The following is a 23,875-nucleotide window of genomic DNA, read 5'->3' as shown; positions in this document are numbered from 1 at the left end:
TAGATAAACAAATCTAACAGCCACTGATTTTTTTACCAGCCAAAATAATTTTGCCATAATTACAACAACAAAAAATTAATAAACAAGAGCATGCTTTATAATGTTTCTACAACAATACATGCATTACTAGTAAGAGGTGATGTGGTATATTGCTCAATTGTATTTCATTTTTAGTGACCAGTCTTTTAACCAAAATATCACAGATGAGGTTACCGTGGCAATGAGGGCACTCAAGCTGCTGGAGTCATCAGTGACAGTGTGCCTGTGAGATATGAGAATTTGACTAGTAGCCGATGTGTCTTTGCTGAAGCATACTCAAACACTGAAAAACTACCTAGCTTGTGAACAAAACAATGGACAAAGGCTCACTTTAGTGGACTTTTGAGTAAATTAGACCAGCGCTTCTAAAAATGTATCTTTACTTCAAATCACAGTGCGCACAGCTCCCCAGCCAGGCAGTGTTGATGCGCGTCGTGCGAGCTGGGATGTATGTAATAGGATTCGTAGGTCTTTGTGTGATTAGCTACGAGCTATGAAACAACAAGACAGAAACACAACTGCATAATTTATTTTGCTATAAATGTGCTCATACTTGACAAACTTTATTTTTATTTGCAAATGCGAGTTAAATGGTTGCACTGTGGAGCCCTGACAACCCGTCAACGTGGCTGGTGAAATAGACATCTTACCTGCCAATTCCAAAATCTTGCAGGTGTTAATTTTAGGCCCTGGTAGGGAATAGGGCCCTGGTCAAAAGTAGTGCACTATATAGGGAACAGGGTGCCATTTGGGATGTAGAAGAGAAGACATCCATTACAATCATCTGTCCCATCACCATGTGCACTGCACACATACAGTGCATTCGGAAAGTATTCAGACCCCTTGACATTTTCCACATTTTGTTACGTTACAGCCTTATTCTGAAATGGATTAAATCGTTTTTTTCCCCTCATCAATATACACACACAATACCTCATAATGACAAAGCAAAAACAGGTTTTTAGAAATGTTTGCAAATGTATTACAAATAAAAAATGGAAATATCAAATTTACATAAGTATTCAGACCCTTTACACAGTACTTTGTTAAAATAACCTTTGGCAGCGATTAAAAGCCTCAAGTCTTCTTGGATATGACGCTGCAAGCCTGGCACACCTGTATTTGGGGTGTTTCTCCCATTATTCTCTGCAGATCCTCTCAAGCTCTGTCAGGTTGGATTGGGAGCATCGCTCCAAAGCTATTTTCAGGTCTCTCCAGAGATTTTCGATCGGGTTCAAGTCCGGGCTCTGGCTGTGCCACTCAAGGACATTCAGAGACTTGTCCCGAAGCCACTCATGCGTTGTCTTGGCTGTGTGCTTAGGGTCATTTTCCTGTTTGAAGGTGAACCTTCACCCCAGTCTGAGGTCTGGAGCAGGTTTTCAGCAAGGATCTCTCTGTACTTTGCTCCGTTCATCTTTCCCTCGATCCTGACTAGTCTCCCAGTCCATGCCGCTGAAAAACATCCCCACAGCAAGATGCTGCCACCACCATGCTTCACTGTAGGGATGGTGCCAGGTTTCCTTCAGAAGCAATGCTTGGGAATCAGGCCAAAGAATTCAATATTGGTTTCATCAGACCAGAGAATCTTGTCTCCCGTGGTCTGAGAGTCCTTTAGGTGCCTTTTGGCAAACTCCAAGCGGGCTGTCATGTGCCTTTTACTGAAGAGTGGCTTCCGTCTGGCCAATCTACCATAAAGGCCTGATTGGTGGAGTGCTGCAGAGATGGTTGTCCCCCTGGAAGGTTCCCCCATCTCCACAGAGGAACTCTGGAGCTCTGTCAGTGACCATCGGGTTCTTGGTCACCTCACTGACCAAGGCCCTTCTCCCCCGATTGCTCAGTTTGGCCGGGCGGCCAGCTCTAGGAAGAGTCTTGGTGGTTCAAAACTTCTTCCATTTAAGAATGATGGAGGCCACTGTGTTCTTGGGGACCTTGATTGCTGCAGAATTGTTTTGGTATTGTTCCCCTGATCTGTGCCTCGACACAATCCTGTCCTCTTGGAGCTCTACAGACAATTCCTTCGACCTCATGGCTTGGTTTTTGCTCTGACATGCACCGTCAACTGTGGGACCGTACATAAAACAGGTGTGTGCCTTTCCAAATCATGTCCAATCAACTGAATTTACCACAGGTGGACTCCAATCAAATTGTAGAAACATCTCAAGGATGATCAATGGAAACAGGATGCACCTAACCTCAATTTCGAGCCTCATAGCAAAGGGTCTGAATACTTATGTAAATAAGGTATCTGTTTTTTATTTTTTGTAAATTTGTTAACATTTCTAAAAACTTGTTTTCACTTTGTCATTATGGGGTATTGTGTGTAGATTTCTTTAATCCATTTTAGAATAAGGCTGTAACTTAAAATGTGGAAAAAGTGAAGGGCTCTGAATAGTACTCACACCCTTGAGTCAATACATGTTAGAATCACCTTTGGCAGTGATTACAGCTGTGATTCTTTCTGGGTAAGTTGAAGAGCTTTGCACACCTGGATTGTACAATATTTGCACAATATTCATGTCAAAATTCTTCAAGCTCTGTCAAGTTAGTTGTTGATCATTGCTAGACAGCAATTTTCAACTCTTGCCATAGATTGTCAAGCAGATTTAAGTCAAAACTGTAACTTGGTCTCTGAGGAACATTCACCGTCTTCCTGGTATGAAACTCCAGTGTAGATTTGACCTTGTGTTGTAGGTTATTGTCCTGCTGAAAGGTGAATTTGTTTCCCAGGGTCTGATGGAAAGCAGACTGAAGCAGGTGTTCTTCTAGGATGTTGCTTGTGCTTAGCTCCATCCTTTTATTTTTATCTAGAAAAAGTCCCCAGTCTTTGCCGATGTCAAGCATACCCATACCAGGATGCCGCCACCACCATTCTTGAAAATAAGGTGGCAGGTGATGTGTTGGATTTGCCCCAAACATAAGGCTTTGCATTTACGACAAAAAGTGTATTCCTTTGCCGTGTTTTCTTGCAGTATAACTTTAGTGCTTTGTTGCATACAGGATGCATGTTTCTGTATATTTGTATTCTTCTTTTCACTCGGTCATTTAGGTCATTATCGTGGAGTAACTACAATGTTGTTGACCTATCCTCAGTTTCTCCCATCACAGCCATTGAACTCTGAAGCCATTTTAAAATCACCAATGGCCTCATGGTGACATCACTGAGCAGTTGCCTTCCTGTCCTGCAGCTCAGCTCAGAAGGACGACTATCTTTGTTGTGACTGGGTGGTTGATTACATAATTCAAGGAATAATTATTAACTTGACCATGTTTAAAGAGATATTCAAAGTCTTGATTTGTCGTTGTTACCCATCTACCAATCACTGCCCTTCTTTACGAGGCTTTCTAGTCCTTCTAGTTGAATCTGTGCTCGAAATTCAATACTTGACCGAGGGACTTGTATATATGGGGGACAGAGGAAGTGGTAGTCAAAAATCATGTAAATCCCTATTATTTCACCCAGTCCATGTAACTTATTATGTGATTTGTTAAGCCAAATTTGACTCCTAAACTAATTTAGTCTTGCCTAAACAAAGGGGGTGAATACTTATGCAATGACTATATATACACACACTGCCAGTCAAAAGTTTGGACACACCTACTCATTAAAGGGTTTTTATTTATTTTTACTATTTTTTACATTGTAGAATAATAGTGAAGACATCAAAACTATGAAATTACACATATGGAATCATGTAGTAAACAAAAAAGGTGTTAAACAAATCCAAATATATTTTATATTTGAGATTCTTCAAATAGCCACCCTTAGTCTTGATGACAGCTTTGCAAACTCTTGGCATTCTCCTAACCAGCTTCACCTGGAATGCTTTTCCAACAGTCTTGAAGGAGTTCCCACATATGCTGAGCACTTGTTGGCTCCTTTTCCTTCACTCTGCGGTCCGACTCATCCCAAACCATCTCAATTTGGTTGAGGTCGGGGGATTGTGGAGGCCAGGTCATCTGATGCAGCACTCCATCACTCTCCTTCTTGGTAAAATAGCCCTTACACAGCCTGGAGGTGTGTTGGGTCATTGTCCTATAGAAAAACTAATGATAGTCCCACTAAGCCCAAATCAGATGGGGTGGCGTATCTCTGCAGAATGCTGTGTTAGCCATGCTGGTTAAGTGTGCCTTGAAATCTAAAATAATCACCGACAGTGTCACCAGCAAAGCACCCCCATACCATAACACCTCCTCCTCCATGCTTTACGATGAGAAATACACATCTGTTTATCCACACCGCGTCTCACTTAGACACAGCAATTGGAACCAAAAATCTCCAATTTGGACTCCAGACCAAAGTACACATTTCCACCGGTCTAATGTCCATTGCTTGTGTTTCTTGGCCCAAGCAAGTCTCTTATTATTATTGGTGTCCTTTAGTACTGGTTTCTTTGCAGCAATTCGACCATGAAGACCTGATTCACACAGTCTCCTCTGAACAGTTGATGTTGAGATGTGTCTGTGACTTGAACTCTGTGAAGCATTTATTTGGGCTGCAATTTCTGAGGCTGGTAACTCTAATGACCTTATCCTCTGCAGCAGAGGAAACTCTGGGTCTTCAATTCCTGTGGCGGTCCTCATGACAGCCAGTTCCATCATAGCGCTTGATGGTTTTTGCGACTGCACTTGAAGAAAAGTTATTGAAATGTTCCGTATTGACTGACCTTCATGTCTTAAAGTAATGATGGACTGTCGTTTCTCTTTGCTTATTTGAGCTGTTCTTGCCATAATATGGACTTGGTCTTTTACCAAATAGGGCTATCTTCTGTATACCAACCCTACCTTGTCACAACACAACTGATTGTCTCAAACGCATTAAAAAGGAAAGAAGTTCCACAAATGCACTTTTAAGAAGGCACACCTGTTAATTGAAATGCATTCCAGGTGGCTACCTCATGAAGCTGGTTGAGAGAATGCCAAGAGTGTGCAGAGCTGTCATCAAGGCAAATGGTGGCTATTGGAAGAATCTCAAATATAAAATATATTTTGTTTAACACTTAATAATAATAATAATAATAATAATAATAATAATAATAATAATAATAATATCATAGTTTTGATGTCTTCACTATTATTATACAATGTAGAAAACAGTAAAAAATTAAGAAAACCCTTGAATGAGTAGGTGTTCTAAAACTTTTGATTTGCATTTTAATGAGGGAAATAAGTATTTGACCCCCTCTTAATCAGAAAGATTTCTGGCTCCCAGGTGTCTTCTATACAGGTAACGAGCTGAGATTAGGATCACACTCTTAAAGGGAGTGCTCCTAATCTCAGCTTGTTACCTGTATAAAAGACACCTGTCCACAGAAGCAATCAATCAATCAGATTCCAAACTCTCCACCATGGCCAAGACCAAAGAGCTCTCCAAGGATGTCAGGGACAAGATTGTAGACCTACACAAGGCTGGAATGGGCTACAAGACCATCGCCAAGCAGCTTGGTGAGAAGGTGACAACAGTTGGTGCGATTATTCGCAAATGGAAGAAACACAAAATAACTGTCAATCTCCCTCGGCCTGGGGCTCCATGCAAGATCTCACCTCGTGGAGTTGCAATGATCATGAGAACGGTGAGGAATCAGCCCAGAACTACACGGGAGGATCTTGTCAATGATCTCAAGGCAGCTGGGACCATAGTCACCAAGAAAACAATTGGTAACACACTACGCCGTGAAGGACTGAAATCCTGCAGCGCCCGCAGGGTCCCCCTGCTCAAGAAAGCACATATACAGGGCCGTCTGAAGTTTGCCAATGAACATCTGAATGATTCAGAGGAGGACTGGGTGAAAGTGTTGTGGTCAGATGAGACCAAAATGGAGCTCTTTGGCATCAACTCAACTCGCCGTGTTTGGAGGAGGAGGAATGCTACCTATGACCCCAAGAACACCACCCCCACCGGCAAACATGGAGGTGGAAACATTATGCTTTGGGGGTGTTTTTCTGCTAAGGGGACAGGACAACTTCACCGCATCAAAGGGACGATGGACGGGGCCATGTACCGTCAAATCTTGGATGAGAACCTCCTTCCCTCAGCCAGGGCATTGAAAATGGGTCGTAAATGGGTATTCCAGCATGACAATGACCCAAAACACACGGCCAAGGCAACAAAGGTGTGGCTCAAGAAGAAGCACATTAAGGTCCTGGAGTGGCCTAGCCAGTCTCCAGACCTTAATCCCATAGAAAATCTGTGGAGGAAGCTGAAGGTTTGAGTTGCCAAACGTCAGCCTCGAAACCTTAATGACTTGGAGAAGATCTGCAAAGAGGAGTGGAACAAAATCCCTCCTGAGATGTGTGCAAACCTGGTGGCCAACTACAAGAAACGTCTGACCTCTGTGATTGCCAACAAGGTTTTTGCCACCAAGTACTAAGTCATGTTTTGCAGAGGGGTCAAATACTTATTTCCCTCATTAAAATGCAAATACATTTATAACATTTCTAACATGCGTTTTTCTGGATTTTTTTGTTGTTATTCTGTCTCTCACTGTTCAAATAAACCTACCATTAAAATTATAGACTGATCATGTCTTTGTCAGTGGGCAAACTTACAAAATCAGCAGGGGATCAAATACTTTTTTCCCTCACTATATGTAAACATTTGTAAAAATAGTTGAGTAGAACAGAGTGGAGTAGAGCATAGCAGAGTATAGGATAGAATACAACTTCATAAGATGACAAAGGAAACCTGTTGTACCTTGTATCGCATCTTGGGGCAGGAGTGGATGTAGAAGCCCAGGTAGTAGTAGCACAGCTTGGGGGACTGTTTCTGCAGCTGCCTGGTGAAGGCGACCTCCCTGGAGAAAAGAGAGAGATGAATGTCGGCTAACAACATTCTATTTTCAGAGGACAAATTTAAGTTTCACAGAAATTGACAATTTATTATCTAGTTTATTGTATTCTGTGAGTTTAGTACAAGCAGTCAGAGTGGACAGGGCCCCTGGGGTGCCATTTGGGAAGCAGCCAATGACTATATTAAAGAAAGCAGTTAGTTTCCCCAGTGTTCACATTTCATTGGTCAAACACATTGCCTTGCCTTCTAAAGCCATTGAAATGTTGAACAGAGTGGGGAGGTAGACAATAAGGCAAAGGGGCATGTTTACAAAGACTAAATCATTGGGAGATTTATACACAACTTTTAAACAACATCCCCTAATACAGTACATGTCTTGGTTTATTTATTTATTTACTTTTTCTATCGTTCTTTCATTAATTGCATCCTTTTATTTTAAGCCTATTTTCCTCCCTCGCTTTCTCTCTCTCCTCTATTTCCTTCACTTTTCCATAACTAAATTCCACTCCTCTTTCTTCCATCCCTCTTTCTTTCACCAGCTTAAATGAAGGGTGAGAGCTCCTTTTCTTCAACTTTTCACTTAAGAGCGAAACAAAAGTTAAATAAAATAGATGCACTGGAAAATAAAAAGGGGGGTGCACAAAGAGACCCAAACAGAGAGAAAGAAGAATATAAAAGACTAGGGGGGATGAGAAGGAGAAAAGGGGGTGGGGGGTGACGAGAGAAAGGGGGCTAGGGGAGAGGTGTGAGAAGGTCAGCCGGTTAGCTGCCAGGTTCCTGGGTTCCCATCCCCTCGCCACAAAGGGCTGACCGGGGGTTGAATGGGGCGGATCAGGAGAGGTGAGGGGCCCATTCACAAAAAGTGCCCCCCTCCTCACCACCCCCCGTGGCAGCAGCTTGAGCCCGCCATTATCCCCTCTTCAGCGATCTGACACTCCAAAACAAGCCAATTATCTTGGCCTCCGCTTCTCTCTCTCTACACACAGAGCCCTGCTTCATATTAATGCACATTGCAGTGCTGAGCTTCAGTTCAGACTGAGGACCTCACTGTGTAGGGCTAAGCACAAATGCACACAAATGTGCATCCACCCACGCACATGCACTCATGCAAACACTCAGTCCGGAGAGAATTTAACCCATAAATAAACAAACAAAGCCCAGACCTAGACACACAACACAGTTATTTTGTACAAAACCAAACTAAACTTAATCACACATTTTCACTAATACAGTCACACAAGATGTACACACACACACGCTTGTGTACGCACGCACACGCCCACACACAAAATCACCCCAATGCCGGACACCAGCTGCCTTTTGGACAACAGTGCCTCAGGAACAATGTCCACTCCTCCAATCCCTCTTTACCCCCCTCTCCCCTTCTTCTTGGGGATTCTCTTTCATCAGGGGAACCTCTCAACATCCCCCTCTCCTGTTGTTAACACAGAATCACACCTGAACACACTCCCCATGGAACACCCCAAGACTTCAACACACACTAACCCTTCTATATATACCCCCCCCCACACACACACACACTTCAGAATGTATGGGGCAGAGTAAAAAAGTTTCATATTTGACAGAGGAAGTCTTATAAAGTGAAATCAAACCTAATCAAACTAGGATGTTGTGTATGTAAACAACATGGTTTTCCCCGTACCACTGGCCTGCTTTGCCAGGGCCTCCTTTAGGCTATAGCTACACAGTGAGTACTGTTACTCTTGGAGTCAGACTCTTGCAATAATAATAATAATAATAATAATATGAGAAATGTGGTTTTTCTTACGACCAAGGTGTTCTTCTAGATAGGTTTAGTCTGTTCAGGCTGGTGCATTTGCACACACACATCTGCACATGGCCAACTACGTAGGTCACCCAGTCCTTCCACATCTATGTTGAAATCATTTAAAAAAGCTTTCTCAATTATTGGGTTACACTTTACAGGAAGCGGCAGATGTGTGTGTGCAACATAAAACACCAAATAATGCATGCAGAGCAGAATTAGGCCGATAACCGCTAATTATCAAAATCTAGAAAAGAGTCGTTAAATTCAACAACCACCTAAAAGGAAGCGATTCCCAAACCTTCCATCACAAAGCCATCACCTACAGAGAGATGAACCAGGAGAAGAGTCCCATAAGCAAACAGCAACACAATTAGACCCAAACAAATCATGAAAACAAAAAGATAATTACTTGACACATTGGAAAGAATCAACAAAAAAACTGAGCAAACTAGAATTCTATTTGGCCCTAAACAGATAGTACACAGTGGCAGAATACCTGACCACTGTGACTGACCCAAACTTAAGGAAAGCTTTGACTATGTACAGACTCAGTGAGCATAGCCTTGCATTTGAGAAAGGCAGCCGTAGGCAGACCTGGCTCTCAAGAGAAGACAGGCTATGTGCACACTGCCCACAAAAATGAGGTGGAAACTGAGCTGCACTTCCTAACCTCCTGCCAAATGTATGACCATATTAGAGACACATATTTCCCTCAGATTACACAGACCCACAGAGAATGAGAAAACAAAGCCAGTGTTGATAAACTCCCATATCTATTGGGTGAAATACCACAGTGTGACATCACAGCAGTAAGATCTGTGACCTGTTGCCACAAGAAAAGGGCAACCAGTAAAGAACAAACACCATTGAAAATACAACCCAGTGCCTTCGGAAAGTATTCAGACCCCTTGACATTTTCCACTTTGTTACGTTACAGCCTTATTCTAAAATTGATTAAATAAATACAAATCCTCAGCAATCTACACACAATACCCCATAATGACAAAGCGTAAAACAGGTTTTTAGAACTTTTGGCAAATGTAATAAAATAAAAAAACTGAAATACCGTATTTACATAAGTATTCAGACCCATTGCTATGAGACTCGAAACTGAGCTCAGCTGTTTCCATTGATCATCCTTGAGATGTTTCTACAACTTGATTGGAGTCCACCTGGAGCAAAAACCAAGCCATGAGGTCGAAGGAATTGTCCATAGAGCTCAGAGAATGGATTGTGTTGAGGCACAGATCTGGGGAAGGGTACCAAAAAATGTCTGCAGCATTGAAGCTCCCTAAGAACACAGTGGCCTCCATCATTCGTAAATGGAAGAAGTTGGGAACCACAAAGACTCTTCCTAGAGCTGGCCGCCCGGCCAAACTGAGCAATCGGGGGAGAAGGGCCTTGGTCAGAGAGGTGACCAAGGACCCGATGGTCACTCTGACAGAGCTCCAGAGTTCCTCTGTGGAGATGGGAGAACCTTCAAGAAGGACAACCATCTCTGCAGCACTCCACCAATCAGGCCTTTATGGTAGAGTGGCCAGACGGAAGCCACTCCTCAGTAAAAGGCACATGACAGCCCGCTTGGAGTTTGCCAAAAGGCACCTAAAGACTAAGACCATGAGAAACAAGATTCTCTGGTCTGATGAAACCAAGATTGAACTCTTTGGCCTGAATGCCAAGTGTCACATCTGGAGGAAACCTGGCACCATCTCTACGGTGAAGCATGGTGGTGGCAGCATCATGCTATGGGACTGGGAGACTAGTCAAGATCGAGGCTAAGATGAACCGAGCAAAGTACAGAGTTCCTTGATGAAAACCTGTTCCAGAGCACTCAGGACCTCAGACTGGGGTGAAAGTTCACCTTCCAACAGCACAACAACCCTAAGCACACAGCCAAGACAACGCAGAAGTGGCTTCAGGACAAGTCTCTGAATGTCCCTGAGTGGCCCAGCCAGACCCGGACTTGAACCCGAATGAACATCTCTGGAGAGACCTGAAAATAGCTGTGCAGCAACGCTCCCCATCCAACCTGACAGAGCTTGAGAAGATCTGCAAAGAAGAATGGGAGAAACTCCCCAAATATAGGTGTGCCAAGCTTGTAGCGTCATACCCAAGAAGACTGGAGGCTGTAATCGCTGCCAAATGTGCTTCAACAAAGTACTGAGTAAAAGGTCTGATTACTAATGTAAATATGATATTTCAAATTTGTATTTAGTTAGCAAAAATGTCTAAAAAACTGTTTTTGCTTGGAGTGTTTACTGTAAAAAATGTTATGGTTTATTTCACTTTTGTTTTTTATCTATTTCACTTGCTTGGCTGTGTGTGTGTGTGTGTGTGTGTGTGTGTGTGTGTGTGTGTGTGTGTGTGTGTGTGTGTGTGTGTGTGTGTGTGTGTGTGTGTGTGTGTGTGTGTGTGTGTGTGTGTGTGTGTGTGAGTGAGTGAGTGAGTGAGTGAGTGAGTGAGTGAGTGAGTGACTGACTGAGTGAGAGAGAGAGAGAGAGAGAGAGAAATCCAATGACAGAGAAAGAGACAAGGAGAGGAGAGACAAATCAGGCAGAAAGGGAAGAGAGAGCGCTGGGGGAAAATAAAGAAAACAGCAATGGAAACACTGCCAGATGTGCTGACCTGAGTGCAGAGTAGGAGCCCAGCGATAGAGAGGCGAAGTCGGGGTGGTAGTACAGGTAGACGGAGGACACGCAGGTGGGCAGGATGTCCACCACCCCAACCGCCACAATTCGGCCGTCCAGCCAGTACTGCTGGTGGAAGGAACCGTAGCCCACCTCGGGACCGTCCGGAGGCATCGCCGCCTGGTCGGTGGGAGAGAGGGGGATGGATGTAGGGAGACAGAAAGGGGGGGGGGGAGATGGAGGTTATATATCAAATCAAATATTGTCACATGCGTCGTAAACAACAGGTGTAAACTAACAGTGAAATGCTTACTTACGGGCCCTTCCCAAGATTTCAGAATTGTTAAATCAATAAAAAAGAATGGTAACACGAGGAATAAATACACAATGAACAATGATAGTTTGGCTATATACAATACCAGTCAAAAATTTGGACACACCTACTCATTCAAGGGTTTTTCTTGACTGTTTTTTACATTGTAGAATAATAGTGAAGACATCAAAACTATGAAATAACACATATGGAATCATGTAGTAACCAAAAAAAGTGTTACAAATAGCCACCCTTTGGATTGATGACAGCTTTTCACACTCTTGGCATTCTCTCAACCAGCTTCATGAGATAGTCACCTAGAACGCATTTCAATTAAACAGGTGTGCCTTCTTAAAAGTTCATTTGTGGAATTTCTAAAAGACACCTGTCCACAGAAGCAATCAATCAATCAGATTCCAAACTCTCCACCATGGCCAAGACCAAAGAGCTCTCCAAGGATGTCAGGGACAAGATTGTAGACCTACACAAGGCTGGAATGGGCTACAAGACCATCGCCAAGCAGCTTGGTGAGAAGGTGACAACAGTTGGTGCGATTATTCGCAAATGGAAGAAACACAAAAAGAACTGTCAATCTCCCTCAGCCTGGGGCTCCATGCAAGATCTCACCTCGTGGAGTTGCAATGATCATGAGAACGGTGAGGAATCAGCCCAGAACTACACGGGAGGATCTTGTCAATGAGCTCAAGGCAGCTGGGACCATAGTCACCTAGAAAACAAATGGTAACACACTACGCCGTGAAGGACTGAAATCCTGTACTGCCCGCAAGGTCCCCCTGCTCAAGTAAGCACATATACAGGCCCGTCTGAAGTTTGCCAATGAACATCTGAATGATTCAGAGGAGAACTGGGTGAAAGTGTTGTGGTCAGATGAGACCAAAATTGAGCTCTTTGGCATCAACTCAACTCGCCGTGTTTGGAGGAGGAGGAATGCTGCCTATGACCCCAAGAACACCATCCCCACCATCAAACATGGAGGTGGAAACATTATGCTTTGGGGATGTTTTTCTGCTAAGGGGACAGGACAACTTCACCGCATCAAAGGGACGATGGACGGGGCCATGTACTGTCAAATCTTGGATGAGAACCTCCTTCCCTCAGCCAGGGCATTGAAAATGGGTTGTAAATGGGTATTCCAGCATGACAATGACCCAAAACACACGGCCAAGGCAACAAAGGAGTGGCTCAAGAAGAAGCACATTAAGGTCCTGGAGTGGCCTAGCCAGTCTCCAGAACTTAATCCCATAGAAATTCTGTGGAGGTAGCTGAAGGTTCGAGTTGCCAAACGTCAGCCTCGAAACCTTAATGACTTGGAGAAGATCTGCAAAGAGAAGTGGGACAAAATCCCTCCTGATATTTGTGCAAACCTGGTGGCCAACAACAAGAAACGTCTGACCTCTGTGATTGCCAACAAGGGTTTTGCCACCAAGTACTAAGTCATGTTTTGCAGAGTGGTCAAATACTTATTTCCCTCATTAAAATGCTAATCAATTCATAACATTTTTGACATGCGTTTTTCTGGATTTTTTTGTTGTTATTCTGTCTCTCACTGTTCAAATAAACCTACCATGAAAATTATAGACTGATCATGTCTTTGTCAGTGGGCAAACGTACAAAATCAGCAGGGGATCAAATACTTTTTTCCCCTCACTGTACATGATTACATATGTGTTATTTCATAGTTTTGATGTCTTCACTATTATCCTACAATGTAGAAAATAGTAAAAAAATAAAAAAATAATGGAATGAGTAGGTGTGTCCTAACTTTTGACTGGTACTGTACATGGGGTACCAGTACTGAGTCGATGTGCAGCGTACGAGAAAATTGATGTAGATATGTACAAGTAGGTAGGGGTAAAGTGACAAGTTACAGTACATTCGGAAAGTATTCAGACTGTTTCCTTTTTTCCACATTGTTACATTAAAGCTTTATTATTTGTACTTTGTATTCCACTTTCTTACATATCAGATTTGATTGATGAGTTCGTAAGTTACCTTTCTGATTCAAATGTCATACGACCTGAGGAGCAGAAGACCTGTAACTAACGTTTCAACCGCGATGGCAAATGTGAATGCTAATGGCGCCGACTCCAGTCCAACCTTTACAGAGTCTCATGCGGTCACACTCCCCACAGATCTTCAGAACCTCCGTACGGTTCTGGTCTCGGAAATTACAGCTACCATGGCTCCCTTCTCCGCCATCCTGGATAGTGTCCGAGCCGCTGCGGATGAACAAGGCCGCCGACTTGATGGCTTTGAAGATGACCCATGTGACTACAGTGTACGCATAGTAGCCCTTGAGAAAACGGTCGGCCGTCTGAGCTCCGAAAACCAATAGCTGATTGACAAGACCGATGACCTGGAATCCTGTTCTCGCCGTTGCAATCTTCAGGTTGTTGGTATACCAGAGAAACTTGAAGGAGGGGACTCAGTTAAGTTCATGTCAGACTTCTTTGCGGAGGTGCTGGGTCCGGCCATCGTTCCATCACCCCCGAAGCTGGACAGAGCCCACCGCATTGGCCCCTCCCCAGCGGGCGGAGACGACAACTCCAAGCCTAGAGTGTTTATCGTCCGTTTTCACTACTACCGTGACAAGGAGCGCATCCTCCAGAGACAGGGCAGAGACCAGCTACACTTCGGCGGACGCAAGGTGTTCATCTTTCCTGACCTCAGCTCGAGTGTCGCCAAGAAAATAGCTAAATTCCTCGATGTGAAACGCGACCTTCATGAGAAGAAAATGAAATTCTCACTCCGCTTCCCTGCTTGTCTCCACGTTGAACATGCCGGGGGGAGCTACAGTTAGACTCCCACGAGGACGCCCAGTGTTGGTTCGACAGTCCCTTCTGAGCCGTATCTTGGATCTATGAACTACTCTTTTGCCAGGTAGCAAGCATAGCCTAGCCTACCGTCCAAGTCGAAGGTATGTTTAGATTTTTACGGCAGGGCCTTTTTCCCCCCTTTTGCCATTCCTTTTCTACTCTGCAGAAACACTATTGAACTCTGATAAAAATGACTAATACTGTCTTGTGTGGTTGTTATTTAAGCTACACGTTTGGGAGGTCCTTTTTATTTGGCTAGATGGCTAGCATAGTAATGCATGGCTACAATTCCAAGCTTTTGCACAGCTTTCCTTTTTTCGTCTAGATACTTACTGAAGGACTTTTCACCACATTATTGCGCCCTATTGATCATTCGTACATGTACAGGCACTCAGCATCTTATTTTTTGTAACAGGGTAACATACTGTTGGACACTTATTTGGCCATCCTTGACACATTGTTCGTGTTGCACTGATTGAAGACTCCCTGAGTCAGGACAGTTCCTTTTTACTGTTATGGGGTTTTCTGTCTTTGTTTTGGTTATCTGTGAACCTACTTTACCGTTTTGTGAATGCCTTTTCAAATGTATTTCATTACTCGTGCTATGGAGCCTCTCCGTGTTAGGATAGGAAGGTTCTCTGTTTATATGCACCGAAGCTGCACATACTTCAACCTGCTGTCTCCATTCGTTGGGGAAGGAGACTTTGGGTTTGGGTAGGAGGGGAAGGGAGGGGGAGTGACCCTTTTTGGTCCTATTTGGTTTTTTTTGTTGTTCGTTTTTTAAATGTGCTTTTTTCATCATTTTTCTCTGTTATCTTTGCAAATGCTTGGTCTTTCACACCTTTTTCCTTTCAATACTTTAGATGGCTAACAACACTAATAATAGTAATATTGGAATAGGTAGGCCTAATCCTATAAGGTTTTTGTCTTGGAATACTAAAACAATGAATAATCCTGTCAAGAGGTCTGGGGTCTTCTCCCATTTGAAAAAGCTGAAAGCAGATGTGGTATTTTTACAAGAGATCCATTTACACATTCAGACTTTAACTCCAAAGCAATTTTGTTTAGTAAAATAATACATAATGGGAGATATTTAATCATAACTGGCACCATTTGGCACACACCTGTAGTATTGGTCAATGTATATGCTCCCAATTTTGATGATGTTGAATTTCCAAATGGGTTGCTGGGGAAAATCCCTTCTCTGAACACCCATCTTTTGATATTTGTTGGGGATCTGAATTGTGTTATTAGCCCGGCTTTAGACTGCTCCAACCCCAGAACTATGTCTCCTTCTGCTATGTCAAAGTCCTTCTCAGATTTTATGGTTCAGAATGGGTGTACAGATTTCAGAATCCCCAGGCAAGAGAGTATTCTTTCTTTTCACATGTACACCATTCTTTTCTCATATTGACTATTTCTTTATTGATCATAAGTTACTTCCAAATGTCACCTCTTCTGAATATTTACCCATTGTAATTTCTGACCACAGACCTTTAGCCCTTGACATAGTCCTATCAGGACAAACTCGTACTCCTCTCTGGAGATTCAATTATTTTCTCCTGTCTGATGCAGACTTCTGTAACATTATCTCCACTTCTATTGATAATTTTCTTTTTTCAAATCAGATAAGCTCAACTTCACATTCTCTCTTATGGGAATCACTTAAGGCCTATCTTAGAGGATAAATTATTTATTATTCTACTCATTTAAACAAAACTCGGAAAGCTAAACAAGAAGAACTCTTAAGCCATCCTTGACTTAGACCATCAATATGCCTTGACGCCATCTACAGAGCTATATAAGCAATGCTTGAATTTACAATCTGAATTCAATCTCTTGTCCACTACAGATGCAGAACGGTTACTATTGCATTCACTTGGTATCTACTATGAACATGGCGACAGGGCAAGTCGTCTGCTCGCACTCCAATTAAAACGCAGCGCTGCTACCTGTCTGATTCCCCAAATTAAAGATGAATCTCATAGCTTGATATCTGACACTACAGGGATCAATGACACCTTCAAATCTTTCTATTCCTCTCTGTATACGTCTAAATTTCCATCAGATACTGCCAATATGACAACATTTTGGGGTGAACTGGAGACTCCCACAGTTGAGGCTGAAACTGCAGATGACCTTGATTCTCCTCTCAACCTTGAAGAAGTTATTCAGTCTATCAAGTCAATGCAGAGCAGCAAAGCTCCAGGGCCTGATGGGTTTCCAACTGAGTTCTTTAACTATTTAGCAGTCTTCTGGCTTGGAGGTAGAATCTGTTTAGGAGCCTTTTGGTCTCAGACTTGGCGCTCCGGTACCGTTTGCCGTGCGGTAGCAGAGAGAACAGTATGACTTGGGTGGCTGGAGTGTTCCAAAATTTTTTAGGTCCTTTCTCTGACACCGCCTGGTCCTGGATGGCAGGGAGTTTGACCCCAGTGATGTACTGGGCTGTACGCACTACCCTCTGTAGCGCCTTGCGGTCGGATGACGAGCAGTTGCCATACCAAGCGGTGATGCAGTCAGTCAAGATGCTCTCAATTGTGCAGGTGTATAACTTTTTGAGGATCTGAGGGCCCATGACAACATTTTTCAGCCTCCTGAATGGGAAGAGGTGTTGTCGTGCCCTCTTGGTGACTGTGTTGGTGTGTTTCGTCCATGATAGGTCCTTAGAAATGTGGACACCGAGGAACTTGAAGCTCTCGACCCTCTACACTACAGCCCTGTCGATGTGAATGGGGGCGTGTTCGGCCCTCCGTTTCCTGTAGTCCACGATAAGCTCCTTTGTCTTGCCCACTTTGAGGGAGAGAACGTTGTCCTGGCACATCACTGCCAGGTCTCTGACCTCCTCCCTATAGGCGGTCTCATCGTTGTTGGTGATCAGGCCTACCACTGTCCTGTCATCGGCAAACATTTACATTTTTACATTTACGTCATTTAGCAGACGCTCTTATCCAGAGCGACTTACAAATTGGTGCATTCACCCTATAGCCAGTGGGATAACCACTTTACAATTTTTTTTTTTTTTTTTGGGGGGTGGTTAGAAGGATTACTTTATCCTATCCCAGGTATTCCTTAAAGAGGTGGGGTTTCAAATGTCTCCGGAAGGTGGTGAGTGACTCCGCTGTCCTGGCGTCGTGAGGGAGCTTGTTCCACCATTGGGGTGCCAGAGCAGCGAACAGTTTTGACTGGGCTGAGCGGGAACTATGCTTCCGCAGAGGAAGGGGAGCCAGCAGGCCAGAGGTGGATGAACGCAATGCCCTCGTTTGGGTGTAGGGACTGATGAGAGCCTGAAGGTACGGAGGTGCCGTTCCCCTCACTGCTCCATAGGCAAGCACCATGGTCTTGTAACGGATGCGAGCTTCAACTGGAAGCCAGTGGAGTGTGCGGAGGAGGGGGGTGACGTGAGAGAACTTGGGAAGGTTGAACACCAGACGGGCTGCGGCATTCTGGATGAGTTGTAGGGGTTTAATGGCACAGGCAGGGAGCCCAGCCAACAGCGAGTTGCAGTAATATGATGCAGTAATATGAATATAAACATGATGATGGTGTTGGAGTCGTGAGCGGCCACGCAGTCGTGGGTGAACAGGGAGTACAGGAGGGGACTAAGCACGCACGCCTCAGCGGCCCCCCCATGTTGAGGGTCAGCGTGGCGGATGTGTTGTTGCCTACCCTCACCACCTGGGGGCGGCCCGACAGGAAGTCCAGGATCCAGTTGCAGAGGGAGGTGTTCAGTCCCAGGGACATTAGCTTAGTGATGAGCTTGGAGGGCACTATGGTGTTGATCGCTGAGCTGCAGTCTATGAACAGCATTCTCACCTAGGCGTTCCTTTTGTCCAGGTGGGAAAGGGCAGTGTGGAGTGCAATAGAGATTGCGTCATCTGTGGATCTATTTGGGCAGATGGTGTTGATGTGAGCCATGACCAGCCTTTCAAAGCATTTCATGGCTACAGATGTGAGAGCTACGGGGTGGTAGTCATTTAGACAGGTTACCTTGGCGTACTTGGGCACAAGGACTATGGTGGTCTGCTTGAAACATGTAGGTATTACAGACTGGGTCAGGGAGAGGTTGAAATGTCAGTGAAGACACTTGATAGCTGGTCAGTGAATGTTCTGAGTACGCAACCTGGTAATCCGCCTTGTGAATCTTAACCTGTTTAAAGGTCTTACTCCCATCGGCTACGGAGAGCGTGATCACACAGTCGTCTGGAAGAGTTGGTGCTCTCATGCATGGTTCAGTGTTGCTTGCCTCGAAGCGAGCATAGAAGGCATTTAGCTCAGCTCGTCTGGTAGGCTTGCGTCACTGGGCAGCTCTTGGCTGGGTTTCCCTTTGTAATCTGTGATAGTTTGCAAGCCCTGACACAGTGAGGATTTGGAGTAGGATTCGATCAGAATCCTGTATTGACGCTTTGCTTGTTTGATGGTTCGTCGGAGGGCATAGCGGGATTTCTTATAAGCGTCTGGATTAGTGTCCCGCTCCTTGAAAGCGGCAGCTCTAGCCTTTAGCGTATGTACAAACTGTAATTGATCAAGTGACCGAATCGTATGAATCCCCTCTGTTAATGCTTTGACATTAGCAGGCCTGTTCTCGCACAGTGTGTGTCTGTGCATTGGAGCCCAGGCTGTTACCCAGGCCCCACACGTGTATTATGCACAGAGGTCTACAGTAGCCCCACCCGCTAATGGCTCCCAAATGTGGAGAGGGATCAGGCTGGGGGGGCTGTGTGTTCTAGCCACAGAAACACAGGGGAGAGGCCTTTTAATAAAATACCCTGCATGAGCAAAATTCTTCTCGCAAGGCAGGGGATGGAATGTGGCCAAGCTTTCTCCTGGATGAGTGTGTGTAATACAACTCCCATTTAATACATGACAGATTTTATTTCTCACCCATCTGCACACTGGGTTTTTCAATCAACTGCTTTATATCACACAGACTTCATACAGCTAGTGGGGCTGGGGGGCATATTAAGCCTGGGAAGGGGGGGTGTAGTCAAGTTGAAACAGGATCCCTCTCCGTCCCCGTGGCCCGGTTAGGCCCGGCAAAGACTCCACTCGTTATCGCAACACCGGTAGAGCTGCCAATGTTAATCCAACCATCCAACTTCCTGAAAACCCCAAAATGCAGCTTGGCCACTGCCCAGCACCAACTGACACAATTAAACCTGTCTAAATATTAAACCAATCCTCTCCACCCACACTTGGGCCTCCAGGGGGGCCCCCACCACCCCGTTGCTACCAGACCCAGCGGGCCACCACTACTGGGCTCCACATTCCTCCCGTACCCCCTCAGTGGAGCTGTTCTAAGTGGAGCTGGCAAAAAACAAAGGCTATGTCGCTCCAGCTCTGGGCTGCTTTGTTACTAAACACTTGCTGATTACCTGGGTGACACAACGGAGCATTTGAGATGGGGAGAGGGGTATCCATTCACTGTGTAGGCTAGAAAGTGACTGGTTAGTGTGTGTGTGTGGTGAGCTGAGATGAGAATGAGGGAGAGGACTAGCATGGGGCAGACATTAGTTTTGAGGCCTTTGAATGACTGGCAGGTGGGAGAGAGGGAGGCTGGGGTAAAATGGAGAGTGTTTAGCTGGGAGAGCAGTGGTGGAATTGGGGGGTCTGGTTGGTGACTGTACTAGCTACCTCTGGGGCCTCTAGCTGGCACCACATCTAGAGGCTGAGTGGGGCCTCTGAGCTGAGCAGCGGGAGGCGTGCAGCCTGTTACTTTCTTGGCACAGGCTCTCGCTGCAAACACTGGAGGCTTTGTCAGAGCCCAGTGTCATTTAGAAATTAGTAAGAAGTGAGAGCGTGAGTCTCCATATGTGTGGGAGAATGTGTGAGTACTTTTTCTTACCCCCTCTGAGTAAGTCTGTCAGTGAATGGTTGAGTTTGTGTATTTACTCTTGGTATGTGTGCATGCTCTTTAGGGCTGTCCCCGACTAAAGGAAATCTTGGTCGACCGAGAGTCATCCTGTTCTTTCGACCAATCGATTGGTCGAAATGTTTAAACGTATTTTCCATATATGTGTTTGAATAAAATTAACTACATTTGCACTGAGCTTGTCTGATGCTTTAAGCACACTGTTTGATTAAATAATTAAGACACAGAAATGACTCAAGAAAGAGCCCAATGGTCACATTGTGTAATAAAAAATGACAGCGAGTGCCTGTGTGACTGGCACACGTTGTCTCGCTCCCTACTACAGCGAAAAGGCACCACAGCACAGCAAGTGTTTATTCTGAAGCTGCAGCACCATTTCAGCGATTTAGTTCCTTACTTGTTTCTGACTGAAAAGTTCTGTTACCGAAATATCTAATTTGTTTAGGAAAACATTCCCTATTCCCTCAACCCTTGCTCTCTTTACAGGAAACATGTAAGCATCATATGCATGTGACCAATAGGGCCTGACCTATAGCCTATCATAATCACATCAATAAATTGGTTATAACAAACTCCGAACACAGTAACACGTGACAGGAAAATGGATGCAGAGGACGTGAAAAAGAAACTCGAAACGGGCTAATGTTTATTGGTTGCTCAGGAGGGAAAGGGGAATTCAGATCTGTGGAAGACATTGGACTTAGTTGTGGAAACTACTGGAGATCAAGAAAAAGGAGCGTATAGGAGCAAGCGTTGCGTGAGTATTGTGTGCTAAACAATTGCTGTTAGATTACAATATTATATATTTTTTCGGACTATTTAGAACAGTGTAAACACTAAATAAATAAGTGTACCAGAGTCTGTTCTAACAAACAAACACTATATAAAGCCTTTATTAAAGCAGACTAAAAACAGTTGCATTCATTCGTGAATTGCGGTTTATTTATTGTTTAGGCTAATTATTCAAAGCTCCCTTTGTTATTTAATTTTTAAACTAAAATGCTTGATTGATAAAATGCTTCAAAGCATCAATGTCTCATATGCTGTGTGATGGCATGAACGAATAAATTAATGATTGATACAGTAGCCTATATGTTGAAATATAGGCCCAAGTAAGTTTCGGTATTAAGACTAAACAGGACGCGCTCTTAGGCCTACAGCTCGATGGTGGTTATACAAAGCTACTATAATGATGATCATAATAATAATTGTAATAACAAAGACATCAAGAAAAAGGGTATAGGAGCGAGAGCTGCCTACATTTTATGTGTGAAAAAACAGGTGCTGTTAGATTACAATATTTTTCTGCCTGTTTGTAACAGTGTAAATGCTAAATAAATAAGTCATACCAGTCTGTTCTAACGAGAAAAATTTTGTAAACGCCTTTATTACACCATAGCAAAGATTAAAAACAGCTGAATCTGTGAAATAGCTCAATCCCAATATGCTGGTTAACTTTGTTATTATGCACAAAGCAACATAGGGAAAGGCTCCAATTCTACGGCGCACTGAAGATTATGTTTCAGAACCGCGGACAGCAACCGTATCCAACACGGGAGAAAGCACATTTGTTATAAAATAATATTAGATTTATTAGTTGCACCATTATTTTGACATAATATAACCATATACAATTTCAGTATCACATGTCTTAGAGTGACTGACTGTGCCATCCAGTGGCCTCCGCAACGGATTAGTCCACTGCACTGAGACCGGTGCGAATCAGACAGGTGTCTTGTGCACCATATTTTTTAAAAATAGTCCACTAAATGAGGTCAGCCCTAACGCTCATACACGTGTGTTAGCACTTGCACGTGTGTGTTCGCACATGAGTGTGTTTATGCAGCAGAGACCTGTTAGAGGCAGATCTTGCCTCACTCTGCTCGTCAACTCCCAGAACAGCGTAATGGCTGTGTCCTTGCCACTGTGACAACAACCAAAACATTCTCCACGGCTAAATGCTAAACTGCCTCTGAGCCCTCAAAAGGGGCCTAAATCACTTTCAGATGGGCCTCCAAACTCTCCCTTTCCTCTTCTCCCCCTCGCTCTCCCCCTCTCCTCTCTAGGTCTAGTGGGGAGTAAAACTGTGATGGCTCAATTCAATCAAACATGCATTGCAGTATTGATCCAGTAGCCTTTTTGCTCATGGTCAAACAAAATATCAGACTGGTCTTGGGTACTGTATAAAAACCTACAACTACTACCAGGTAGACTCCCCTCACAGGTATACTTTAACTTTTTGGAATACGAAGTGTGTGTGTGCGAGGGGTGATGTTTGTAAGCAAAGACACTGCGTAAACATTGCTATGGCAGGTTTGATCAAATTCCAGCCTGAGTGCTCATTGAGTCTATAGAGGCTCTGTGGCCAAAGTGGAGCAGGTCAGTGACTGGCATTGACATTCCTTAGGGTGCTGCTCATGTTTTGGTCTGGGAGAGAGAAGAGAAATCTGGGCACACACACAGTACCAGTCCTCAGAGTTGTTTAACTATCAGTCCTCTACTAGTTCTCAAGTCTTTGAGGAGTAGAGAATTCACAGAGAGCAGAACCACATGCTATTTTGGATGTCATGATATTAATGTAGATAATATTATGTTAAGTAGACTGATCAGGAGCAGGAGAATAATTTCATTCACTTACAAACCCCCCCACACATAAACACAAACAAACACACGGCGAGGCCTGCAGGCAGGCAGGTCGTTTGATGAGCACTCAGTAACGGCTCGTTTGAGCTGATGAGGAAACAACGACGGCTGATTACTACCTCCATCTGTCTCCTGTAGCTCAGTTGGTAGAGCATGGCGCTTGCAACGCCAGGGTTGTGGGTTCGATTCCCACGGGGGGCCAGTATGAAACATTTATGCACTCACTAACTAAGTCGCTCTGGATAAGAGCGACTGCTAAATGACTCAAATGTAAATGTCTTGCAAGCCAGACTCCTCACGACATGCCGTTCCACACACTGCTCTGTGCTGGACTGTACACACACACACACACACACACACACAGACAGAATTAAACTGTTCACTAGCCCACTATAACATAGAGCACACACACAATCTAGATCGGATGTGTGTGGCTCACTTGAGTACAGTAGGCATTTGAGATGTGTGTTGTATATTTTGGTGCGTCATGTGGACAATGTGGGTCTGTGTCAAAATGACACACACACCCAAAGAAGTGCAGAATGAACTTCTACAAAAGTATAATTCTCCCAGATGTGTGTGTGTGTATTCTGTTTCATCTACCGCTTTGACTGTTCAACCTGAGGGGGATGCAAACAAAAACAGGAGGTGCCTGTCCGTGACTTCGTTTGCAGATAACTGTGCACTAGCTGCTGGCTCGCATGCTGACCTGCTGATCCTCATGGACAATATTTCCTCTGCCTGTGACAACTTCGGCTTCACAATCGGTACAAAGAACACCGAAGTTATGTACCAACCTGCCCCCGGTAATCCTTACGTGGACCCAATCATCTCTGTGAAATATAAAAAACTGTCAGCTGTGGACAAATTCACCTACCTTGGTAGCACAATGTCCTGTGCTGTTCACATAGATGAAACAAACATCAGGATTGCCAAGGCTAGTGCAGCCTATGGTTGTCTGCGAGATTCGG

General features: G+C 44.2%; 1 protein-coding gene across 1 annotated transcript in view; it reads right to left on the bottom strand.

Moving 5' to 3' along the window:
* The window catches only part of LOC311135393 (arginyl-tRNA--protein transferase 1-like), a 163,789-nt gene that overhangs the window by 62,928 nt on the left and 76,986 nt on the right, over positions 1–23,875 (bottom strand). The window contains exons 9-10 of the mRNA XM_084169328.1: positions 11,241–11,422; positions 6,731–6,830 (exon numbers count right to left, since the gene is read on the bottom strand). Coding sequence (XP_084025454.1) covers positions 6,731–6,830; positions 11,241–11,422 — 282 coding nt within the window. The remainder of the gene's footprint in view (positions 1–6,730; positions 6,831–11,240; positions 11,423–23,875) is intronic.

This window comes from Coregonus lavaretus (assembly GCF_964263955.1).
Source record: "Coregonus lavaretus genome assembly, chromosome: 1".
NCBI lineage: Eukaryota > Metazoa > Chordata > Actinopteri > Salmoniformes > Salmonidae > Coregonus > Coregonus lavaretus.
This window is presented reverse-complemented; position numbering and strand designations above follow the sequence as displayed.